The sequence below is a fragment of the Prinia subflava genome, chromosome 23, assembly GCF_021018805.1.
Source record: "Prinia subflava isolate CZ2003 ecotype Zambia chromosome 23, Cam_Psub_1.2, whole genome shotgun sequence".
Taxonomy (NCBI): domain Eukaryota; kingdom Metazoa; phylum Chordata; class Aves; order Passeriformes; family Cisticolidae; genus Prinia; species Prinia subflava.
Genome location: NC_086269.1, coordinates 1,240,689 through 1,261,483, shown reverse-complemented (window position 1 = coordinate 1,261,483; position 20,795 = coordinate 1,240,689). Strand labels below are relative to the sequence as shown.

General features: G+C 53.8%; 1 protein-coding gene across 1 annotated transcript in view; it reads left to right on the top strand.

The window, feature by feature from the left end:
* LOC134561564 (complement receptor type 1-like) overlaps positions 1 to 20,795 on the top strand; it is a 34,034-nt gene that overhangs the window by 3,744 nt on the left and 9,495 nt on the right. Inside the window, exons 6-32 of the mRNA XM_063418696.1 lie at positions 431 to 625; positions 1,255 to 1,314; positions 1,423 to 1,578; positions 1,664 to 1,840; positions 3,793 to 4,125; positions 4,971 to 5,138; positions 5,889 to 6,080; positions 6,848 to 7,039; positions 7,247 to 7,343; positions 7,503 to 7,588; positions 8,225 to 8,422; positions 10,064 to 10,123; positions 10,223 to 10,249; positions 10,352 to 10,415; positions 10,571 to 10,681; positions 10,897 to 11,100; positions 11,529 to 11,624; positions 11,888 to 11,983; positions 12,879 to 13,090; positions 16,574 to 16,759; positions 17,316 to 17,498; positions 17,657 to 17,836; positions 17,962 to 18,144; positions 18,635 to 18,817; positions 18,976 to 19,155; positions 19,281 to 19,463; positions 19,711 to 19,929. Coding sequence (XP_063274766.1) covers positions 431 to 625; positions 1,255 to 1,314; positions 1,423 to 1,578; positions 1,664 to 1,840; positions 3,793 to 4,125; positions 4,971 to 5,138; positions 5,889 to 6,080; positions 6,848 to 7,039; positions 7,247 to 7,343; positions 7,503 to 7,588; positions 8,225 to 8,422; positions 10,064 to 10,123; positions 10,223 to 10,249; positions 10,352 to 10,415; positions 10,571 to 10,681; positions 10,897 to 11,100; positions 11,529 to 11,624; positions 11,888 to 11,983; positions 12,879 to 13,090; positions 16,574 to 16,759; positions 17,316 to 17,498; positions 17,657 to 17,836; positions 17,962 to 18,144; positions 18,635 to 18,817; positions 18,976 to 19,155; positions 19,281 to 19,463; positions 19,711 to 19,929 — 4,221 coding nt within the window. The remainder of the gene's footprint in view (positions 1 to 430; positions 626 to 1,254; positions 1,315 to 1,422; positions 1,579 to 1,663; positions 1,841 to 3,792; positions 4,126 to 4,970; positions 5,139 to 5,888; positions 6,081 to 6,847; positions 7,040 to 7,246; positions 7,344 to 7,502; positions 7,589 to 8,224; positions 8,423 to 10,063; positions 10,124 to 10,222; positions 10,250 to 10,351; positions 10,416 to 10,570; positions 10,682 to 10,896; positions 11,101 to 11,528; positions 11,625 to 11,887; positions 11,984 to 12,878; positions 13,091 to 16,573; positions 16,760 to 17,315; positions 17,499 to 17,656; positions 17,837 to 17,961; positions 18,145 to 18,634; positions 18,818 to 18,975; positions 19,156 to 19,280; positions 19,464 to 19,710; positions 19,930 to 20,795) is intronic.

The following is a 20,795-nucleotide window of genomic DNA, read 5'->3' as shown; positions in this document are numbered from 1 at the left end:
TTTACTCGGCTCCAGCAGGCCCTGCCTCTGATGCCCAGCCCAAAGCTCACTTTGGGTTGTTTTTGTTGATTCTCTGTGGCCGACCTGTCCCCAGCAGCGCAGCTGAGAAATTCTGCTGCTGACGCTCTTTCAGCAGCTTTGTTCCCACAAAATCAGCATTTCTGTCACGACTGAAGGTGGTGGGGTGAGATTTGCAGGGACTCCGAGCACGGCAAGGTGGTGTTGGTTTGCTGTGGCCGTGCTGAGAGAGGGGAAACACTTTGTGAACAACGAGAAAGGGCTGGGACAGGCAGAGGGCTTCACCCACCTCCTGCTGTTCCCAGCCCCACTGCCCAAAGTTTATCTTCAGGAACCTTCAGCAGACTCAAACATTTTGTATTTTTTATTAAAACTGAGCTTTTAGCAAACACACTGCCCTTCTCTCCTGCAGTGATTACCTGCTCTGCACCTCCTGCCATCAGCCACGGCAGACACGACGGGGAAGGCGTTGAGGTTTTTGGTTATAACTCCACGGTGTCCTACAGCTGTGAGCCCAACTTCCAGCTGGTGGGGAACCGGAGCATCCACTGCACCAGCAGGGACAAAACCAGCGGGGTCTGGAGTGGAGCCGTGCCCGAGTGCAGAGGTGCTTTCATCTCAGTTCAGTGATTGATATTATTATTAATTATTAATTATTTAGTATCAATTATTTAGTATTTAGTTTTAATTATTAATTATTTAGTATTTATTTATATTTATATTGTATTTTACAATGTTTATTTCATATTGTTTATTTTTATGTTTATTGTTTTTATCTTTATTCATTTATTATTTTACATATTTTATGTTAAATTATATGTTGTATGTTGTATGTTATTTATTATTTATTATTTATTTTACGCTATTTTACATTGTTTATTTTACATTATTTATTCTTTATTTAATTTTTTGTTTATTTAATTTTTTAATCATTATTCATTATTTTACATTTGTTATTACTTATTTTACATTTGTAATTATTCATTGTTTATTTTACATTATTTATTGTTTCTTTTGCATTATTTATTATTTATTGTTTATTTGCATTATTTATTATTGATTTTACATTATTTATTATTGTCCCCAGAGAAAAGCTCGGCTGTCATTTATTACTTATTTTACATTTGTAATTATTCATTATTTATTTTACATTATTGTTTATTTTGCATTATTTATTATTTATTGTTTATTTGCATTATTTATTATTGATTTTACATTATTTATTATTGTCCCCAGAGAAAAGCTCGGCTGTCACCCTTGGAGCACCCGGCACGGAGGGCAGAGCTCCTCCCAAACGTGAGTCGAGATGGTTCCACACTGAATCAAACCCTGTTTATTTTTCTCTTCATTGCCTCTCTACAAAAGGCCGCCCTACAAATTTCACCCCCAATTTCATTTCCTCAGGTCCCCAGGGAAACAGAATCCAGCCCCCTCGGAAGGGTCTCGCGTGGGAGATGAAGCTGAGCCTCCACAAAAAGGCTCCCCAAAGCAGCATCTCCTCCTCCCAGCCCTCCTCCTCCTCCTCCTCCTCCTTCTCCTCCTCCTCCTCCAGGAGGCCGGGTCAGTCCTGACACCACCACTGGGAATTCCTGGGAACTCCATCCCCAACCCCAGAGTTTTCATTTTTCCCCATATTTCTCTCCAGTGAGCAGGAACTGGGCTGCCTCCAAGTTCGGGTTTGTTCTGCCTTTGTACAAATCCCCCAAATCTTATCCTGGGACCAGCAGAGGATCCATGTGTCCTGCTAAGTACATGGGGATCCTTCCCCCACCTGGCTGCGTTCAGAAGTTAAAACGGCCCAAATTTGAATCATTTTGTGGAAGTGAGTGTGTTTTTTATCATGTTCTTTCCTTCTCTAAATTTTCTCTGTATAATTTATATTTTTTGCTGGTTTGGGCATCTGGTTCACAGCTCAGCTTTGACTGCACCAATTCTACCTATTCTCATAAAAAGCTTTGATTTGTCTGAAATACATTTTAATTTATCGATTATTTCCTTGCCCTCATGTTATTACAGATATATTTTTTTTTAATTTGTTTTTATGGGCATTATGAAAAGCAAGAGAGAAGTTTGTACCACATAATCCCGAGGGTGCCAGGGCTCCACGGTGCTGATGCCAGCCTTGTTCCACACAGGGAGCTCGTGCACAGCCAGGAGAAGCTGGACGTGGTGGAAGTTCTGGTCCTCCAAATTCCCCACCCGCTGCAAAGGATAATTCCACCCATGGAAAAGGTGAGTGTTGGCTTTGTGGGAAGTGCTGGGAGCTGTGGTTGTGTCGCTGTCAGTGGGGAATTTGGAGGGTCTCAGCCCCCAGCTGGGGGGTGGTGAAAAGCGTTTCTCTGGTGGCAGGGTCAAGCTGAGTTTGCCCCTCTCTGAGTTTTGTGTTTTGGGTCAAAACCAGAAAATCTTTCACCGCTCCTGATCTGTTCCAGACGTGCCCCATGCAATGGTCACATTATTTAGGATTCTCACACCTTGCTTTAAGACAAAGGAAGACCTAAACCAGCTCTGTCCCTATAAAATGCAATTTTTCAATGCTGTTTTAGCACTCCAAGAAATCAATGGAAAACGATTCTTGTGAGCATTGGCAGATTTCCGTGTTTGCTCCTCCCATTCGAGTTTTCCTTTCAGGATTCCCTTCCAGGACCCAACCCCAGCTGTGACCCTGCTGTGACACCCTGACCCGGTGTTCCAGGGGCTGCCTTGGCCCAGGACCCCCCGAGCTCCTGCACAAGTCCCTGGTGCCTCGCCCAGCCCGAGGCTGTTTCCACAGGTTTTGTTCTCGCTGGCAACGCCACAACAAACCCCGAACACAGCCCCGGCCTCCCCGGGGAGCTGCTCCCTTCTCTTCCCGGGAATTCCTGATCCAGTTGTGGATCCAGCTGCCAGCGGGGCTGAAAAGCAAAGCACAGAATTCCCTGTCCTGCGGAGTTTTAGCTCATTTCTTTCAGGAAACCGTGGTATTTCAGATATTGCACTGTTTCATCTTTCTATCTCGAGTGGTTTCAGGCCTTTCTTCAGCAAAAGCTTCTTCCTGTATCAGCCCAAAGTTCCTTGCAGTTTTTATTTCTACCACAGGAAGATAAAGCCTCGTGTGGGCTGGGCACCTCTGATCTCGCAACGTAAAGGAGCCACTTCTGCTTTCCAGGGGGAGGGAGGCAGCTCAGGCCAGCTGTGAGCACATCAGGCACGAACAGACACAGAAATAAACTCCAAACACCCTCCCAGGGCTGTCACCCTGCAACAGAGGGACTGTAAGAGCCACGCACCTTCTTCCGGCTGCCTACCCCAATTTTGTCCTGTAAAGACCTAAAACTCCCAAAGCCTTTCGGGGTTTTTATTTCTATTTAGTAATAATTGGTAATTTTTAATAAAGGGCAGTCTGTGAATTCAATTGCCTGCTGTTTTCTTGACATATTTTATTCTCTTTTTCAAGAAGGAATCAGCTTTAAGGTGTATCCTGACAATTCAGATGCGATGTTCGGTTGGTTCTTTATCTCTCTGAACATTCATTTTCTAAATGCCATCTATGGGAAGTTAAACTTGGTTATATATATATATATATATACACACATACTATATATATATATATATATATATAAAGTAGTAAAGCAGGAATAGAAATCCATGTGGGAATGTGTTTCTGGGAGTGCTCCGGAGAAGGCAGCTGGAATTTCACCTCCCTTAATCCTCCCCAGCCAGCCCAGACTGAGCCCTGCAGCCCCCGAGCTGCGGCTCTGCCCAGGCAGAGGATTTTATTTATTTCTCTCCCAGGAGCTGAGGCGGAGTTTCTGCGGGAATCCCGGGGCAGTTCCAGCAGTTCCAGCGCTGTTTTCGCCGCGGGTTCTGCCGGGCGCTGCCGCTGTCCCGGCCCGGGGCGGGCGGGGTGGTGGGGCCCGATAACGCTGGGCGTCGCTATCGGGGGGCTCAGCCGCTATCGGGGGGCTCGGGGCCTCTATCGGGGGGCTCGGGGCCTCTATCGGGGGGCTCGGGGCCGCTATCGGGGGCTCAGCCGCTATCGGGGGCTCAGCCGCTATCGGGGGCTCAGCCGGTGCTTCCTCCGTTCCTGGGGCACAACGGGGCAGCGAATGTGGGGCAGGGCAGGGGGTACACGCTCTCCTGTTCCCTCCCCAAGCAGAAAACAGAGAACAGGGTTCAGCTGAGAGCCAGGGCGTTCCACCGGGCTGAAGCCGCAGCTCCCGGCTCTGTGAGCGGAGCCGCTCCGGGCGGGGCTCGGCACCACCAGGAGTCTCTGCCAAAAACCGCTCAGCACTTTCCTGCCCTAAGATAACACCCGAGAATTCCCCAGAATTGAAAGGTGGATTTTGTTTTCCTGTAAATAGATTCCTTTTGGTTTATGCAGCCACTCTCCCCAGGCCCGTGAGGTGTAAAAATGCAGCCAGGGTATTTCCACAGAATTTATTATCGTGTTTAAAAGGAAGAGTTTTATAGAATACGTTATCCAAGCTGATGGATTGCTCCCTTAGGAAAACACCCCCGCGGCTCATTGCCAATGCCTTTGTGACATCTGCTTGGAGCTTAAATTGTACTGGACAGGAAAATAAAGCGGAAAATAAAAAGAAACTAAAGTAAGAGGGAAGTTTGGGCTTGTCAGTGGAAACACCGCTGTTTCCTGGATAACCAAGGGCAGCAGGAAGGTGCAGGTCGGCTGCTGCTGGCTGCCCTGTCCTCGGGCTGGAGGACACATTCCCCTTTTTGCTTTGGGTCTTTTCCTTTGGGACTGGGCAGCTGTGGAGGGAGGGGGATTTTCCTGGAAGGAGCAGAGTGACGCTGAGGAGAGGCTGAGGGAAGGCTGTCTCTTCCCGGAGAGCTCCTGGGGATGCCAGGCGAGCCTGGCTGGGCGGGCACCGCGCACCCCGCGGGTTCCACACCCAGCCCCGCTCCCCACCGCGCTCAGGCTTTCGTCAGAGCCTTCCCGGAGCTCAGCTGAGCTCAGCTGCCCGGGAGGGGCTGCGGGGGCTCCGTGGAGCTCGGACCGGCCCTGCGGGAGCGGCTGCGCTGCCCGGGCAGTGCCGGGGGAGCCGCGATGGGCTGCGGCCGCTGCTGCTCGCTCCTGCTGCTGCTGCTGCTGGTGCTGCTGGTGCTGCCCGCGGCGTGGGGTGAGCCCCTGGGGAGGGTGGGGTGGGGTGTGCGGGCAGCCTGGCCCTGCGGGGTGGGTGTCCCGTGGGTGCGGGAGCGCGCTCAGGGGTGCGAGTGAATGTTCCGTGTGTGATCCATGGGAGAGTGTGCTATCCATGGGAATGTGTGTTATCCACGGGAATATGTGTTATCCACGGGAATGTGTGTTATCCACGGGAATGTGCTGAGTGTTATCCATGGGAATGAGTGCTCTGTGTGCTATCCATGGGAGTGTGTAAGAACTGTGTGAGTGTCTGTGTTCCTTTTGTGGGTGTGTGTGCTCTGTGTGTTTTCTGTGTGTGTGTGTGCCCCATATCCCTGTCCCTGTGTGTGCCCCACATCCCTGTCCCTGTGCGTGCCCCACATCCCTGTCCCTATGTGCTTTGTGTGCCCCACATCCCTGTCCCTGTGTGCTTTGTGTGCCCCATTTCCCAGTCCCTGTGTGTGCCCCATATCCCTGTCCCTGTGTGCTCTGTGTGCCCCATGTCCCTGTCCCTGTGCGTGCCCCACATCCCTGTCCCTGTGCGTGCCCCACATCCCTGTCCCTGCGTGTGCCCCATATCCCTGTCCCTGTGTGCTCCCTGTGCCCCATTTCCCTGTCCCTGTGTGCTCCATGCCCGTATTCCCCATTTCCCTGTGTCCCTGTGCCACCCTTCCCACAGGCTCTGTGTGTGCCCTGCCCGGGGTTCAGCAGGAGGAGCCCCGCTCAATCCCCGGTTATTTTCCCCCAGGGGACTGCGGGCCGCTGCCGAACATCAGCCACGCCGAGCCCCAGGGGGACACCAAAGCCCAGCAGAGCTTCACTGTGGGCGCCAGGGTGACCTTCAGCTGCATCCCGGGGTACACCCGGCGCCCCTTTTTCTCCGACACCATCCAGTGCCTGCCCAACTCCCGCTGGTCCAGCCTGCCCGACTTCTGCGGCCGTGAGTGTTTCCTTGGGCACACGGAGGGCACGGGCTGCCTGTGGAAATGCTCACAGCTCTGCAATCGCTGCCTGTGGAAACGCTCACAGCTTTACAGGCTGCCTGTGAAACGCTCACAGCTCTGCAGGCTGCCTGTGGAAACGCTCACAGCTCTGCAATCGCTGTCTGTGGAAACGCTCACAGCTCTGCAATCGCTGTCTGTGGAAACGCTCACAGCTCTGCAATCGCTGCCTGTGGAAACGCTCACAGCTCTGCAATCGCTGCCTGTGAAACGCTCACAGCTTTGCAGTCGCTGCCTGTGGAAACGCTCACAGCTCTGCAATCGCTGCCTGTGAAACGCTCACAGCTTTGCAGTCGCTGCCTCGGGGGTTTCCTCAGCGCACACGATGGAGTGGCTTGGCTGCTTCTCTCGCTTTTTCCTGCACTCCACCGAGGCTGTTTGGGCCACGTGTGGCACTTGTGTGTTAATAAAAACAGAGGGACAGCTCGGGAAACGTGTGGAAAAGGGGAAGGATGGCAGGGGCAGAGCACTGAGGGACCAGAGGAGGTTTGGCCTGGGGGATTTGGAACCTTCTCCAGTGAAAACTGGCTTCACTTCCCACCCAGGCAATTCCCTGGTGGAGTGGCCAGGGAGGAGGGCACTGCTTGGGGTATCCACGCTCTTGGTGAGGCTCATGCATTATCATTCAGTTTTCTGCTTACAGCTGAAAGCAAAATGTTATTTTTGCTGAGTAACCGGATGTTTTGGTTGTCTCTGTGGTGGCCAGGCAGCTGTCCCAGACCGCCCTCGGTGCCGTTTGCTGCCATATCAGCAGAGGATCAAAGGCAGAACTTTTATGCCGTTAACACCACGGTGAGGTACGTTTGTCGCCAGGGTTTTGAGAACACCACAGACCAGCCCCCCACCAGCACCTGTTTGGACAACTTAACGTGGACAGGAGTTCCTAGACTGTGCCAGAGTGAGTGTCTCCATTGCATTTCACTTTCTGCGAGGCTGTGTTCCAAGTGCCACGTCTGTATTTTAAAATTGCTCTTTTCTAATGTCATTTAACATGAAATACCATTAACTGCCTGATTTGACATTCCCATACTGCCATGAAAATGAAGTCTGGGGGGTTTTCCCCAGCCTCAATGTGTCCTAAGGAAAATCTTACTCTTTTTTTTAGAGAAATCTTGTGGTATTCCAGCCAATCCAGAACACGGCCAAGTTACTGTAAAAGATCATCTGCTGGGAGGAACAGCCACAGTGGTTTGTGACCATGGGTGAGTGTGAATTCACTGCCCGCTGCCCCCCAGTGCCTGGCCAGAGTCACCGGGGTGTGAACTGGGCACGGCTCTGCCCATTCGGAGTCCTCAGCGCCTCTGTGGTGACACATCCTTGGTTGGTGACAACGAGCTGATTTTGGGCTGTGCCTTTTGCAGGTACACATTAAAGGGAGCGTCACCCTCCATCAAGTGCTCCTTCCAGGGAGGCAAAGCTGTCTGGACTCCCCTTCCTGCTTGTCAGGGTGAGTGAAGCTGGCCAGTGCTTGGCTGGAAAAAACAAATATTGCAACTCACATCTGTGCAAGGGGAGAACTGCTGGACTCCCCAGGAGCATCCCTGGTTCCTCCTGACAGGAACTGTCCCCTCAGGCTGCTGAGGAGAGCATCCAGGGGTCTGTTGGGGTTCCTCTGAGGGCCCAGCTCTGCAGAAAATGGCTCATTAAATAGCAAAATGACTTCTCTGGACATGTTTTGTAAAGTAAAAGGTTTTAATAACGACGAAAATGATAAACATTATAGAACAAAGAAATACAAGCCAAACACAGTGTAGAAAACACTCTTACACTGGTGAGGCATTCAAAAAAAGCCTCGAGCACCTTTTTGCTGTCCCTTTAGCACTTGATTGTTTAGGTGGGTTATTTGGCCCAAGGGAATTGGCAGCAGGCTTTGAGGTGCACTTCCAAAGCCCAGTCACTGTCTCTGTGCTGGTACTGAGCCTGTTACAATGAGAAGGCTACAGAAAATTCTACAGAAAATTCTAGTTTAACTTCCTCTGTGTTCAGAGGTAAATTGAAACTTCTTTCCTTATACAGAACTTGGATGTGGGGGATGCTTTCCTACAGGGCTCACCTGGTGAATTCTTTTCCCTTCCTCCCACAGTGATCTCCTGTCCCCCTCCCCCGGCCATCCCCCACGGGCAGCACAGCGGGGACAGCTCGGCGCGGTTCGTGCTGGGCTCGGTCGCAGCCTACACGTGCGAGCCGGGGCTGGAGCTGGTGGGAGCGGCCACCCTGCGCTGCACCGCGGGCGACAGCGGCGACAGCGGCACCTGGAGCGGGGCCCCTCCCTCCTGCCGAGGTGAGCATCGCCCCCTGCTCCATTCCTCCAGCAGCCAGATGTGTCCAGCTGTGTCCAGCTGTGGCCAGCTGTGTCCATCTGTGTCCAGCTGTGTCCAGCTGTGTCCATCTGTGTCCAGTTGTGGCCAGCTGTGTCCAGTTATGTCCAGCTGTGTCCAGCTGTGGCCATCTGTGGCCATCTGTGTCCAGTTATGTCCAGCTGTGTCCAGCTGTGGCCATCTGTGGCCATCTGTGTCCAGTTATGTCCAGCTGTGTCCAGCTGTGTCCATCTGTGTCCATCTGTGTCCAGTTATGTCCAGCTGTGTCCAGCTGTGTCCATCTGTGTCCATCTGTGCCCATCTGTGTCCATCTGTGTCCAGTTATGTCCAGCTGTGTCCATCTGTGTCCATCTGTGTCCAGTTATGTCCAGCTGTGGCCAGCTGTGTCCAGTTATATCCAGCTGTGTCCAGCTGTGGCCATCTGTGGCCATCTGTGTCCAGCTGTGTCCAGTTATGTCCAGCTGTGGCCATCTGTGGCCATCTGTGTCCAGCTGTGCCCATCTGTGTCCATCTGTGTCCAGTTGTGTCCAGCTGTGTCCATCTGTGGCCATCTGTGTCCATCTGTGTCCAGCTGTGTCCATCTGTGTCCAGTTGTGTCCAGCTGTGCCCAGTTGTGTCCAGATGTGCCAGGGAGGCTCAGCGCCTCTGAGGGTGTGCAGCACCTCACAGAACACGGCTTAAATCACCGAGGCAGCGCAGTGGGGTGTGTCTTGAAAAAGCAAAAAGGTTTTAATGAAAGAAGAAAATGGTACAAAAACCAAAGGACAAAGCTGAGCACAGTGCAGGGACAGGGCCCACACAGCTGCTACAGCACCTCAAAAATGCACGGAGAGGCCTCGTGCTCCCCCTTAAGTATTGAGGGATTTGGGTGGGTTTTTTGGCAAACATCCCAACAGAGAGTAGCTGCATTTCTGAGGAACAGCTGAAGTGACCTATCAGTGGTTTTGTCTTGGAATTCAGCCAATTTCTGCCAGGACAGTAAAAAAGTTTCTGGGTCCTTTACCTTATTAGCACAGCAAGGGGTGAGTCTTAAACCATTCCCTACATGGAGACTCCTGCTGGGGTGTGGGGTGCATTTCCACACCTCCTCACAGTCACCCCTTCCCCAGCAATTTGCTCATGCTGGGCTGCTAATTGCTCCTAATTGCATCCTGTCTGCACAGGCGTTCTGTGGGGTTTGTTTCCAGGGGAGCAGCACCTGCAAGGTGCCAGGCTGTGCTGAGGAGCAGAACCAGGCGTGGTTTTACATTTTCCCTTCAAGAGGAACAGAAATGTAATGAGCAAAATGTGAGATGTAATGAGCAATGTGTGAAATTAGCAGTGACTGCAAAGCTGGTGGAGGGAGCTTAGAAGGGATTTATGTCTCGTGTCCAGCAACATGAGATAATAAAAGCAATAAAGCCAAGTGGAACAGCAGAATCCCCTCTGCCCCAAGGCCTGGAGTGGCACCAGAGTGGCACAAGAGTGGCACAGGCATCACAGCCTGAGATGCAAAAGTCTCCTGCCCATGTGTTTACCCCTCTCTGAACTGTTTTATGTATTATGTACAAGTCGAGTACTACATAAAATAACATTTTGAGTGGTTTTCCTTTGTCTCTCCCCAGTTAAAACCACAGCAGAGACAAACCAAACCAAACCCTCAGAAGAGAATCCTTACTGGCTGGGTAAGAGCTCAATTTCTTAGAAGTCCTGTTAATTGCTGTAATTGCACCACATTTGGGCCTTCATATTTTTAACATCCATTTCACTATTTTCCTCCCCAGCAAGCATTCTCATTCCAAGCTGCATTGGTAAGTAGCTTAAAATTGAGATATATTTTCCTGCCCCAAAGCTGTTTGCTGTTAAACACCTGGAGTCAATGGTTGGTTTCACTTTCCCTTTCCCTTTGTTAGTTCCCCCTGTAGCCATTGGAATTCTGGCTGGGATCATCACGAGACGGAAGGAGAGTGAAAAGCAGTAAGTGATGCTAAGCTGCCCCTTGTAAATCATAACTTTCCCTGGGGATAAATGGACTTTTCCTTTCAAGCCCTACCCCTTCAGTATATTTGCATGGTTAGCACGATTTTTCCATGTTGCTAAGTTTCTTTTTATTCTCCTTTCTGTCTCTTCAGCTCTTATAATGTGAATTTACCAAAGCACGAGATGAAGGGAAGGGATGCAGCGATGCACCCGGGGGCTACAGATGGGAAGAAGCAGCCCAAGCCCTGGAATTCCTATTTTTGGTAGGTTTGCTTGTTTACCTGCCCCAAAAAATGTGCCAGACTTCTGACTCTGCTGAACTCACCTGTGCAGAAGATCTTTGAGCAGTTTTTGACTTTGAAATCAAAAATCACTGGTGTCCCAGTGAACCCTCTGCTGTCCAAAGGGCTGCTTCACGGGAGGCTGTGGGCTTTGCTGGCTGCTCTCTGGATGGATTTCCCCGTCTCTCTCTCCACAGCCACACAAGGAACTGCCACGTGTGTCCCAGCTGTGAGGAGCAGCTCCACGGTGACCTGGCCCCTCTCTCAGAGCCCACCCACCACGGCTGCGCCGCCTGCCAGGACTGGCTGAGCTCCCAGCCCCAAAAACCCCGCACCTACTCAGTGCCCAGCGTTGGTGACGGGGACAGCCAGAGCCCAGCAGGCTCCAGGTACAGCCCCAGGTACAGCCCGAGCAGGCTCCAGGTACAGCCCCCAGCAGGCCCCAGGTACAGCCCCCAGGTACAGCCAGAGCCCAGCAGCCCCCAGGTACAGCCCCCAGCAGGTTCCAGGTACAGCCCCCAGCAGGTTCCAGGTACAGCCCCCAGCAGGTTCCAGGTACAGCCCCCAGCAGGTGCTCGCTGCTGCTCCCCTGGCAGGGCCCACGGGAGGCAAAACGAGGGGAAAGGGGGAGGAAGCATCTTCATGTGGATAAAGTGAGCTTTGCAGCTGGAACTCGTGCGGTTCGTGTTTTAGCAGAATTTGGTATTTAGGGAACAGTGGCTCTGTGGGCAGTAGGTGTTTTTGGGAAGCCGCACACTCAGGTTGTGTTCTCTGTCTCTGTCTCTCTGTCTCTGTCTCTCTCTCTCTCTCTCTCTCTCTCTGTGTTCAGCTCTCCTGCCGAAGCTGGGGATGTGCAGAGGGGAAGTGGCACAGCAGGAGCTGCTCCATGGTGGAATGAGGCAGAGCAGCCCATGGACCACCCAAGGTCAGTCCTCCACCTAAAAATACCCAACTGCCACGGTGGGCCTGGACAAAAATCAGCAAATTTCAGAATAGAGTAGAACTGTGTTTATCAGAGAGTCCTGGAATGGTTTGGGTTGGGAGGGACCCTAAAGCTCATCTCATTCCCACCCCCTGCCACAGGCAGGGACACCTGCCACCACCCCAGGCTGCTCCAAGCCCCAGAAACGTGGCCTGGAAGGCACAACCAAGCTCTCAGAGCACATTCTCCACGGTTCTCCTCCACAGTGACCACATCTGTCCCATCTGTGAGAGCTGGCTCCGCGCCCACGCTGGCCAGGGTGACAGCAGTGCTGTGACACCGGGGGAGTGGCGGGACCAGGGGTGAGTGTGGTCGGTGCAGGCAGCTCCTGTGCAGCTCCTCTCAGCACTGCAGAGTGTGCCCAGCGCCCTCCAACTGAGAGTTAATGTAAAATACAAACAGGTGGCAGCGTGTGAATGTTGGCTGCTCCTGTCCCCGTGTCAGGGTAAATGGTGGTGCCTGCTCACGCAGAGAGATGTGAAACAGGGTGAGGTTTGTTCAGGTGGTGCTTGGGGGGTTCTCTGGGTGTCTGAAGCAGCCTGTGCTGCTCAGCTGTGCTCACCTGGCTCGGCCTCGTTTCTCTGGAGCTCTGGTTTAACCAGAACAGAGCCAGATGAGCCCCTGCAGTGGGAGCCTCTTTTCACCACTGCCCAGAGCTCTTCCACGGTGGGTGGGGTTCATTTACCTGTGGCCAGGTAAGGTTTTGGGCCAGAGCAGTGAGGAGGTAAAGCTGTTTGCTCAGTTTATTTATTTATCCTCTGACACCCATGCGAGTCTGGTGCTCTCTCAGGCTGACAAAGCTCCTTTAACAGAGTCACCATTGACAGACACTCAGGAATCCTTCTTAGGAAATTCTTAGGGAGAACCAAGTGGTTTGACACGTGCTTGCCTTGGCTTTAGGAAGTGTGAATTGTTGCTGCATTTGTTTGGGATTTATCCATTTATTCCTGCCAGTGCCCGTTCCCCTGGCTGTGAGCGCAAATCCTGAGGGAGCCAGTCCAGTTCTGCATTCTTGAATCTGATTTCTGAATTCTTGAACGTGAATTCTGAATTCTTGAACCACTTATTTGAGTTTAAAAAGGGCAGTTATGAGGGGAAGCCGCTTTTGTGGGTGCTGGAGCCTGCGCAGGGTGGTTTGCAGAGGGGCAGGGGCTGCCACCACCCCGCTGGGACTCACCCTCACCTCTCTGCCTGCAGCCTGCCCGGCCCCGTCTGCCCTCCCTGCACGGACCGGCAGCTCCTGTCCCTGGTCCACGGGGACACCGCCAGCAGCCCCGTGTGTCCCCTGGCCGGGGAGGGGACCCCGGCCCACCTGGTCCCTCTGCACAGCCCCGGCTGCCACGTCTGCCCCGTGTGCTCGGCGCCCACCCACGCCCACCTGTGCCAGCCCCAGCGCCTGGCACCCGATGGTAGGAGCTGCTCGGGGCACACCGAACCCCCCGGGGCCCTGGGGAGGGGGACGGGGCTCCACAAACCCTCCCCAGGCCCAGGGGCTCCCCTGATTCCTGCGTGTTTCCCGTTGCAGGATAAATCCGGGAGCCGGGCAGGGAAGGGGAGCTCCGACACCGATCCCCCCGCAGGGGTTCAGCTCTTAGTGCAATAAAGTGACCTTAAACAGAAAACCAAACATACTCCAAATCCACCTCTGTGTTGGTTCAACGCCCACTTTTTTGTTTATTTTTCTATGAACAGAGTATTTTTGCAGCTCTTAAAGCGAGACTTTAAAAAGTCAGTAAACGTTTCTTTGCACTAGGAAAATAATTTCCTCCTTGCACAATCTTACAAGATTTATTTGTATTTCTTAAACTATTTTTTTTAACTGGGGTTCTTTTCCTAGTGTGCAGACAAAAGTGCAAAATTTACAGTATTTATAGTAAAACTGTTTTGTAAATAAAAGAATGTAAAATAAGGAATACTGGTATCCTGGCTCTGGGGTTTATTTCACATTTATTAATGAAGCCTTCCCATAGAGTGACTTAAATGATTTTGCAGTCTCATTCTTTGCCAGATGTAATCAAGTTCATCAACTTCTGCTCAATTAATTGCTGCTGTTGCACTGTCCTGTGCCTGACCTTTCCTGGGAATTGTGACGAGGGAGGTGGGGCAGGGCTCTGCTTCTCCCTCCTGACAAAGTGGCCTTGAAGCAGCCCTGGCACAGGGAATCCTGGCACTGCTGGGTGGGACTGGAGTGCTTTGGAAGCTCCCTGCCACCAGGAATGCTGCTCAGAGCTTCTGGAATGCTGCTCAGAGCTTCTGGAATGCTGCTCAGAGCTTCTGGAATGCTGCTCAGAAATCAGCTGTCCCGTGTGAAGGCACAGAGGTGCCCAAACCCTTCCTGCTGCAGGAGAGGAAGCTGCAGAAATTCCACATTTTGGGTTCCTCAGCACCCAGCCCACCCCGCTGGGCCTGGGGGGGCTCAGGGGGTCTGAAGGGCCCTGAGGTGGAAAGTGCAGCCCCTGCTGAGAGGATCAGCAGGGAATGTCCCCAGGAGAGGGATCTGTGCTGAGCTGGTTTGCTCCAAGGAGGATGTGTGAGACTGGTGTCACCTCTGAGACCTGAGAACATCCTCAAGGCTGGGAAACACCCCAAGGTCACTGAGTGCAGCCTTTGACCAAACCTTGTCCAGAAAGTTTTTGGGCTCTTGCAGGGCTGGGGGCAGCTCTTGCTCTGATCCCAAGAAGGTGCAGATGGACACGGAGGCAAATCCTCCGTGGGGACCAGGACACCAACCCCACAAAAGTCCCTTTTGGGGACTTTGTTTTCACCCTGCCTGACCTGGCCCAGCCGTGAGGGTGGTGTGAGAGTGTGGGGAGAGATGAGGGGGGAACACCGTGGGCAGAATGCCCTGGATGGGGCCGATGGAAAAGCCACGCTGAGGAGTTGTTCTTTCCTGGCTGTACCTGAGCCTGGCTAAAGGATCACGGGGTAACCTGAAGAGGGGTCATAAAATGGAATTAGGATTGGAGGATTTCATCTTTAGAAGGGAAACACCACTGTGGTGGAGTTTTGACTGGCTAAGCCTGAGACACTCGGACTTTTAGCTGCTGGTAAAGCAAAATGTTGAGGTTTGGGGTTTTGTGTGCTGCAGAGGTAAATCCCCCATCTGGGAGCTTCTCATGATGTGAACTTGGGAACAGGAACCATCCAAAATGTGTCTACTACAGAGCTCTGGTTTCTCCATTTCCCCGGTGCCTTCCTGCTAGCAGGAACACGCCTCGAAAAAGAGGGAAACCCACAAATAACCATTTCCATGCACACATCAGCCTTGTTCCAACCAGAGCCCCGAGTTCTCCCTTCCCAGCAGAGCTCTGTCCTGCTCAGCTGTCACTGCAGGTCCTGGGTTTTTTTTCAGCCTTGCAGAACAGCACTTGCACATTGCTGGTTATTTTTATTTCTCTCTTACTGTAAGCTACGTGAGTGACTCAATGGACAAATACAACCTAAAGCCTCGCAGCTCTGGGTTGTGTTTGGTTTTGCTGTTTTAATCCCAGCATGTTTATTCCTACTGCATAGTCCAAAGTGATTTTTTAAAAATGATTTAACATGTGATTTGGGGAATTATCTCCCCACAGTCAAATGAAAGGAATTGTGAATGCTGAAATATTGCTTACAGGTGTGGTCACCAAAATTTACCACTGGAGAGGGTTTATTTACTGTATTTGTAATCAATTGCACGTAATTTTTCTTTATAATGAGTGCAAATGATCAAGTGCAATTCTGAATGTTGGATTTGTAAGAACTGGAAGCTCTGTCACTAAAAGAGCTGAAAGGACTTGAGCAGTTCATGTCTTGCTGCCTGTTTCAGGCTCAGAAAGCATCACCCGTGTGAGGAGGGGAGCTGGAGATGCTGGGGCTGCTCCTCCCTTACAAAATCCTGCCTGGGGGTTTGTCCTTCCTGCCCCCGGTGAGGGGTGGGCCCAGGGTGGGCTCAGGAGGATTTGTGTCCACAGCTGGTCCCTTTTTTATGGGAGGCGGGGATGCCCCACTCTGCCCATGCCATCCCTGGGCAGGTGAATTGGGCCGTGTCCCTTAGGTGCCACCACCATCACCTGGGGCTCTGGGACAGAGCCTGGGCCACGTCCCCTTCGGGAGGACACTCTGCACCAAGGGCACAGTGCAGCACCCAGCCCTTTTTCACCTCTCCCCTGCCAAAACCAGCAGCAGCAGCAGCGTGAGGCACCTGCAGCCTCCCCGGGAGGTGCTGCTGTGCCTGCCTGTGCTGGGGAGCCCAGAGGTTCCTGTCCCACTGTCCTGGAAAGTCCCCCAGCAGCGTCTCCTTCCTCCCACGGGGGCACTGGGGGGAACTGGGGTGCCCATATCAGCTCCGTGCCCCCGGGAGCCGCAGCCTGTGCCGGGGATGGTGCCCACCCTCACCCTCTGCCTGCTGGGCAGCTCTGCTCTGCTCCTCAGCACCACGCCCGGGGCTCAAGGTAAGGCAGAGCAGCAGCTCCACTCCTCTGGGGCCTTCCTCCCGCGGCCCTCCTCTTCCTCGCCACTGCTCCCCTCCTCGCTGAGCCCTGTGCTTTTCCCTGGGAGGGAAATGGAAGCCCTGAGCTGGTCCCAGGTGGAGCTCGGGATCACAGAGCCTCTGCTGATGGCAGAGACCCTTTGGGCCCGTCAGAGCCACAGCTGGCACCCCCAGCCAGCCTGGGGGTTTTCCTGGCTCGGATTTGGCCTCATGAGGGGCTTCAGAGCCCACAGAAAGTTCAGGAAAGGCTCTTGACCTTGCTGGGTGGTTGACGTGAAATCCTGGCCACCCAGCAGCAGTGGAGTCCCCTAGGAGCACAGCCCGAGGGACCCCCACGCCAGCTGCAGCCCCCAGTGCAGCCTCCATCACAGCAGGACCCCCGGGAGCTGTGCAGGTGAACTTTTCCTTTCTCTCCCTCTCCCAGCTGCCCTGTGCCCATCCCCACGTGTCCGGTATGGGAAGGTGTCCCCCTATCACTACTGGGGACACTACAGGACATGGGACACTGTGACCTTCACCTGCAACCCGGGCTACACCCTGCGGGGCGCCCGCAGCAGCACCTGCGGAGCCGGCTCCAGGTGGAGCCCCCCCGTGCCAGAGTGCCAAAGGGGTGAGTGTCCCACCGGGGGAGCAGCGCCGGCCGCGGGGAAAGCTCCCTCTGGTGTCCTCTGCAGCTCAGTGGAAAGGCAGGGATGGATCTGTCCTGGCTTCCCTTCCCAAGCAGAGCGGGCAGGGGGACAGAAACAGCTCCGGTGGGACATGCTGGGGTGGGACAGGGGGGTGGCTGTGCCCTGTCCGGGGCTCCAAGGGGATGGGGAGATGTCAACCCCGTGGGATGGCAGGATGCGAATCCCGGGGGCGTTTCTGCTTCTGGGCACACGTGGGGCACTGTCACCTTCACTGTGGAATGGGAAGAAATCACAACTTCTCACTGCTCTTGCTGCTCCCACGTCTGTGTGGATCCCTGCCAAGCCCTGCCATGTGCCTGCAGTCCTGTCGGGACTGTCGGGACTGCCAGTGATTCCTTCCAGCTGCACCTTTAGTGAGCTAAAGCCTTGATCCAGCAAAAGGCACACAGGGCAGAATTGGGGATATCACCCTGAGCTGCCCCAGCAGCACACAAAGCAGCAAAGAGAGACCCACAGGACGCTTTGTTCCCTCTGCAGAGGTGACCTGTCCTCGGCCACCAAACATCCCCAACGGGCTGCACAGTGGCCGCTCCTCGGGCCGCTTTCCCCGGGGAGTGACCGTGTCCTACAGCTGCAAGGAGGGCTTTGGGCTGCTCGGGAATGCCTCCGTCACCTGCACGGCCTCCGGGCTGTGGAGCCGGCCGCTGCCCCGCTGTGAAGGTGTGTGGTTGCCTCCCTCCCGCTGCGGGGTGCCGGGCAGGGTGCGGGAGGTCCTGGAAGGTCACAGCAGGCCCTGAGGAGCGGGGCCGGGAGGGCTCTGTGTGCGCAGGGTCCTGCCCGTGCAGTGCAGCTGAAAGGAGCTGTCGCTGTCCCCACAGCCATCGGCTGTCAGGCCCCCGAGGTGCAGAACGGGAAGGTTTACAAGCTGCAGAGCACCTACAGAGCTGGGGACACCCTTCAGTTTGACTGTGACCCCGGTTATGCGGCAGAGGATTCCGATGAAGCTCGGTGCCAGCCCGGGGGCACCTGGGACCCGCCGGAGCTCGTGTGCCACAGGGGTGAGTGCAGGCAGGGAACGGGGGCTGCAGGCAGGGACTGAACCCATCCGTGCTGCATCGCTCTGCCTGCCCTCCCCTTGCTCCCGTTCTCTCCCTGAGTTAAATTTCCCGTCTCCCTCTGGCAGTCCGGCCGTGCCCGATGCCTCCGGAGGTGCCCAATGGAAGTCACAACGGGCAGGAGCAGGCGTTCTTCACGGCTGGGATGTCTGTGAGGTACACCTGCCACCCTGGTTATTACCTGGTTGGAAATGCCTCTGTGTCCTGCAGAGCCTCGGGGAACTGGAGCCAGCCCCGCCCTCGCTGTGAAGGTGAGTGTGGGTTCTGTCCCCTCAGGGGACAAACCCTCAGGTGGCTCTGAGCACAGGGGACACCCTCACCCAATCCACTGACACTGTTAGTGACAGACTGAATTCCATTTTAATGAAATATTTGGGTTTATAACATGTAAAGCTAAGATCCACAAATCCAGAGCCAGCACCCTCCTCCCTGTGCTCCAGTCACAGCCTGGCTCCAGCACATCCATGGATGGTGACAGTGCTGAGACCAGGCTTGGCCATGGGGGGGACACAGCTTTTAGGAGGAGACCAGCTGAGTTTAAACGAATCATTTCAATACTCTTTGTTCAGAAAAAACAGAGAGACAGGACACCCAAAGGCTGCTGTCAGGGTGCAGCTGGCAGTACCTGGGGTTCGAGCCCTCTGTCCTCCCAAACTCTGACATGCTGGAGAGTGGGGCTGAGCTGGCTCTCCAAAATCCCCTCTCCCAGACTCTCACAGGGTTTTTCCCATCCCTCTGCAGAGGTGACCTGTCCTCGGCCACCAAACATCCCCAACGGGCTGCACAGCGGCCGCTCCTCGGGCCACTTTCCCCAGGGAGTGACCGTGTCCTACAGCTGCAAGGAGGGCTTTGGGCTGCTCGGGAATGCCTCCGTCACCTGCACGGCCTCCGGGCTGTGGAGCCGGCCCCTGCCCCGCTGTGAAGGTGTGTGGGTGCCTCCCTCCCGCTGCGGGGTGCCGGGCAGGGTGCGGGAGGTCCTGGAAGGTCACAGCAGGCCCCGAGGAGCGGGGCCGGGAGGGCTCTGTGTGCGCAGGGTCCTGCCCGTGCAGTGAAGCTGAAAGGAGCTGTCGCTGTCCCCACAGCCATCGGCTGTCAGGCCCCCGAGGTGCAGAACGGGAAGGTTTACAAGCTGCAGAGCACCTACAGAGCTGGGGACACCCTTCAGTTTGACTGTGACCCCGGTTATGCGGCAGAGGATTCCGATGAGGCTCGGTGCCAGCCCGGGGGCACCTGGGACCCGCCGGAGCTCGTGTGCCACAGGGGTGAGTGCAGGCAGGGAACGGGGGCTGCAGGCAGGGACTGAACCCATCCGTGCTGCATCGCTCTGCCTGCCCTCCCCTTGCTCCTGTTCTCTCCCTGAGTTAAATTTCCCGTCTCCCTCTGGCAGTCCGGCCGTGCCCGATGCCTCCGGAGGTGCCCAATGGAAGTCACAACGGGCAGGACCAGGCGTTCTTCACGGCTGGGATGTCTGTGAGGTACACCTGCCACCCTGGTTATTACCTGGTTGGAAATGCCGCTGTGTCCTGCAGAGCCTCGGGGAACTGGAGCCAGCCCCGCCCTCGCTGTGAAGGTGAGTGTGGGCTCTGTCCCCTCAGGGGACAAACCCTCAGCACTGGGGAGAACCTCAGCAGTGCAAACAGATCCTCCAGGAGGGTTAATTCCATGTAAAGTGTATCATGGAACCCATTAATGTCAACCCTTCCTACGCCTGGGGAGTTTTATGTGGACATCACGCCGATTTTGTTGTTGCCACATTAACAGCCTGTGGTTTTGTGTTTTCTTCTGCTTTGACCCCTCCTGCACACCCTCACTTGCAGTGACTGTCTGCATCAATCCAGTCGTGGCCAATGGGAGGCAGTTTGGTGGCCAGGGGCTCCTCTCTGCGCCCGGGCAAACGGTGACATTTGTGTGCCACGATGGTTACAGGCTGCAGGGCAGTGCCAGCGTGTCCTGCCAGGAGGATGGCAGCTGGCAGCCCCCTGCTCCTGTGTGTGACAGAGCTCTGCCTCACCACGGCTCCTTCAACAGCTCCTCAGGTACATCCATAACTGCCTCGGGGTGCACTGCCATTTAATGTCCCCTAATCCTGTTTAAAAAATGTTGTTAAACCCTTTGAGGGGAAGATTTAAGCCTACCCTGGGAATAAGAGCCAAATCCTCAGCAACCCTTTGGGAAAATGTTTATTGTTTATTAATGGCTACATAAATGTTTATATTTATTTGTTTATTAATGGCTATATAAATCGAAATAAACATTTTTGCAAGGTGAACCACAGCCCTTTCCTCCTAACAGCTCTTTGTGTGCTTGCCCCCATGAGCCGGTCCTGCCTGCTTCTCACCTCTCTTTTCTCTCTCAATAGGTGCTTGTGCTGCTCCCACAAGGTTACAGTTTGCTGAGCTAAATGAGGAGCATAGAAATGCCATTGATTTTTCTGTCGGGAAGACTGTGCAGTACACTTGCCGCCCCGGATATGCTAAAGTCCCAGGAATGTCACCTACTCTTACATGCCTTGAGAGCGGAGTGTGGTCAGAAGCTCTAGAGTTCTGTAAAAGTGAATAGCTCCTTGATTTGGTGTCCTTTGTTGCAGGAGGAACAGGTCCCAGGTTCTGTCCATGCTGCCAAAACCTTGACATTATTCTGAATATGTGACTAGTAAAGCCATGTAACCCTTTGAAACTGGAAACCTGTGTTGGGGGAGCTGGGAATGTGGGCAGGGGGCTGGAGGAATAATTGCATGTTTTGTCCTGTGGTGCAGAGAGACAGGAGCCTAAAATAAGGGTGTTTTCCTTTGCCAGGAAAACAGTGTGGTCACCCCGGTGAACCTGTGAATGGCAAGATTATTTCCCTGCCAGATCTCCAGTTTGGGTCTACAGTGGTTTACAGCTGTGAGGAAGGGTAAGTC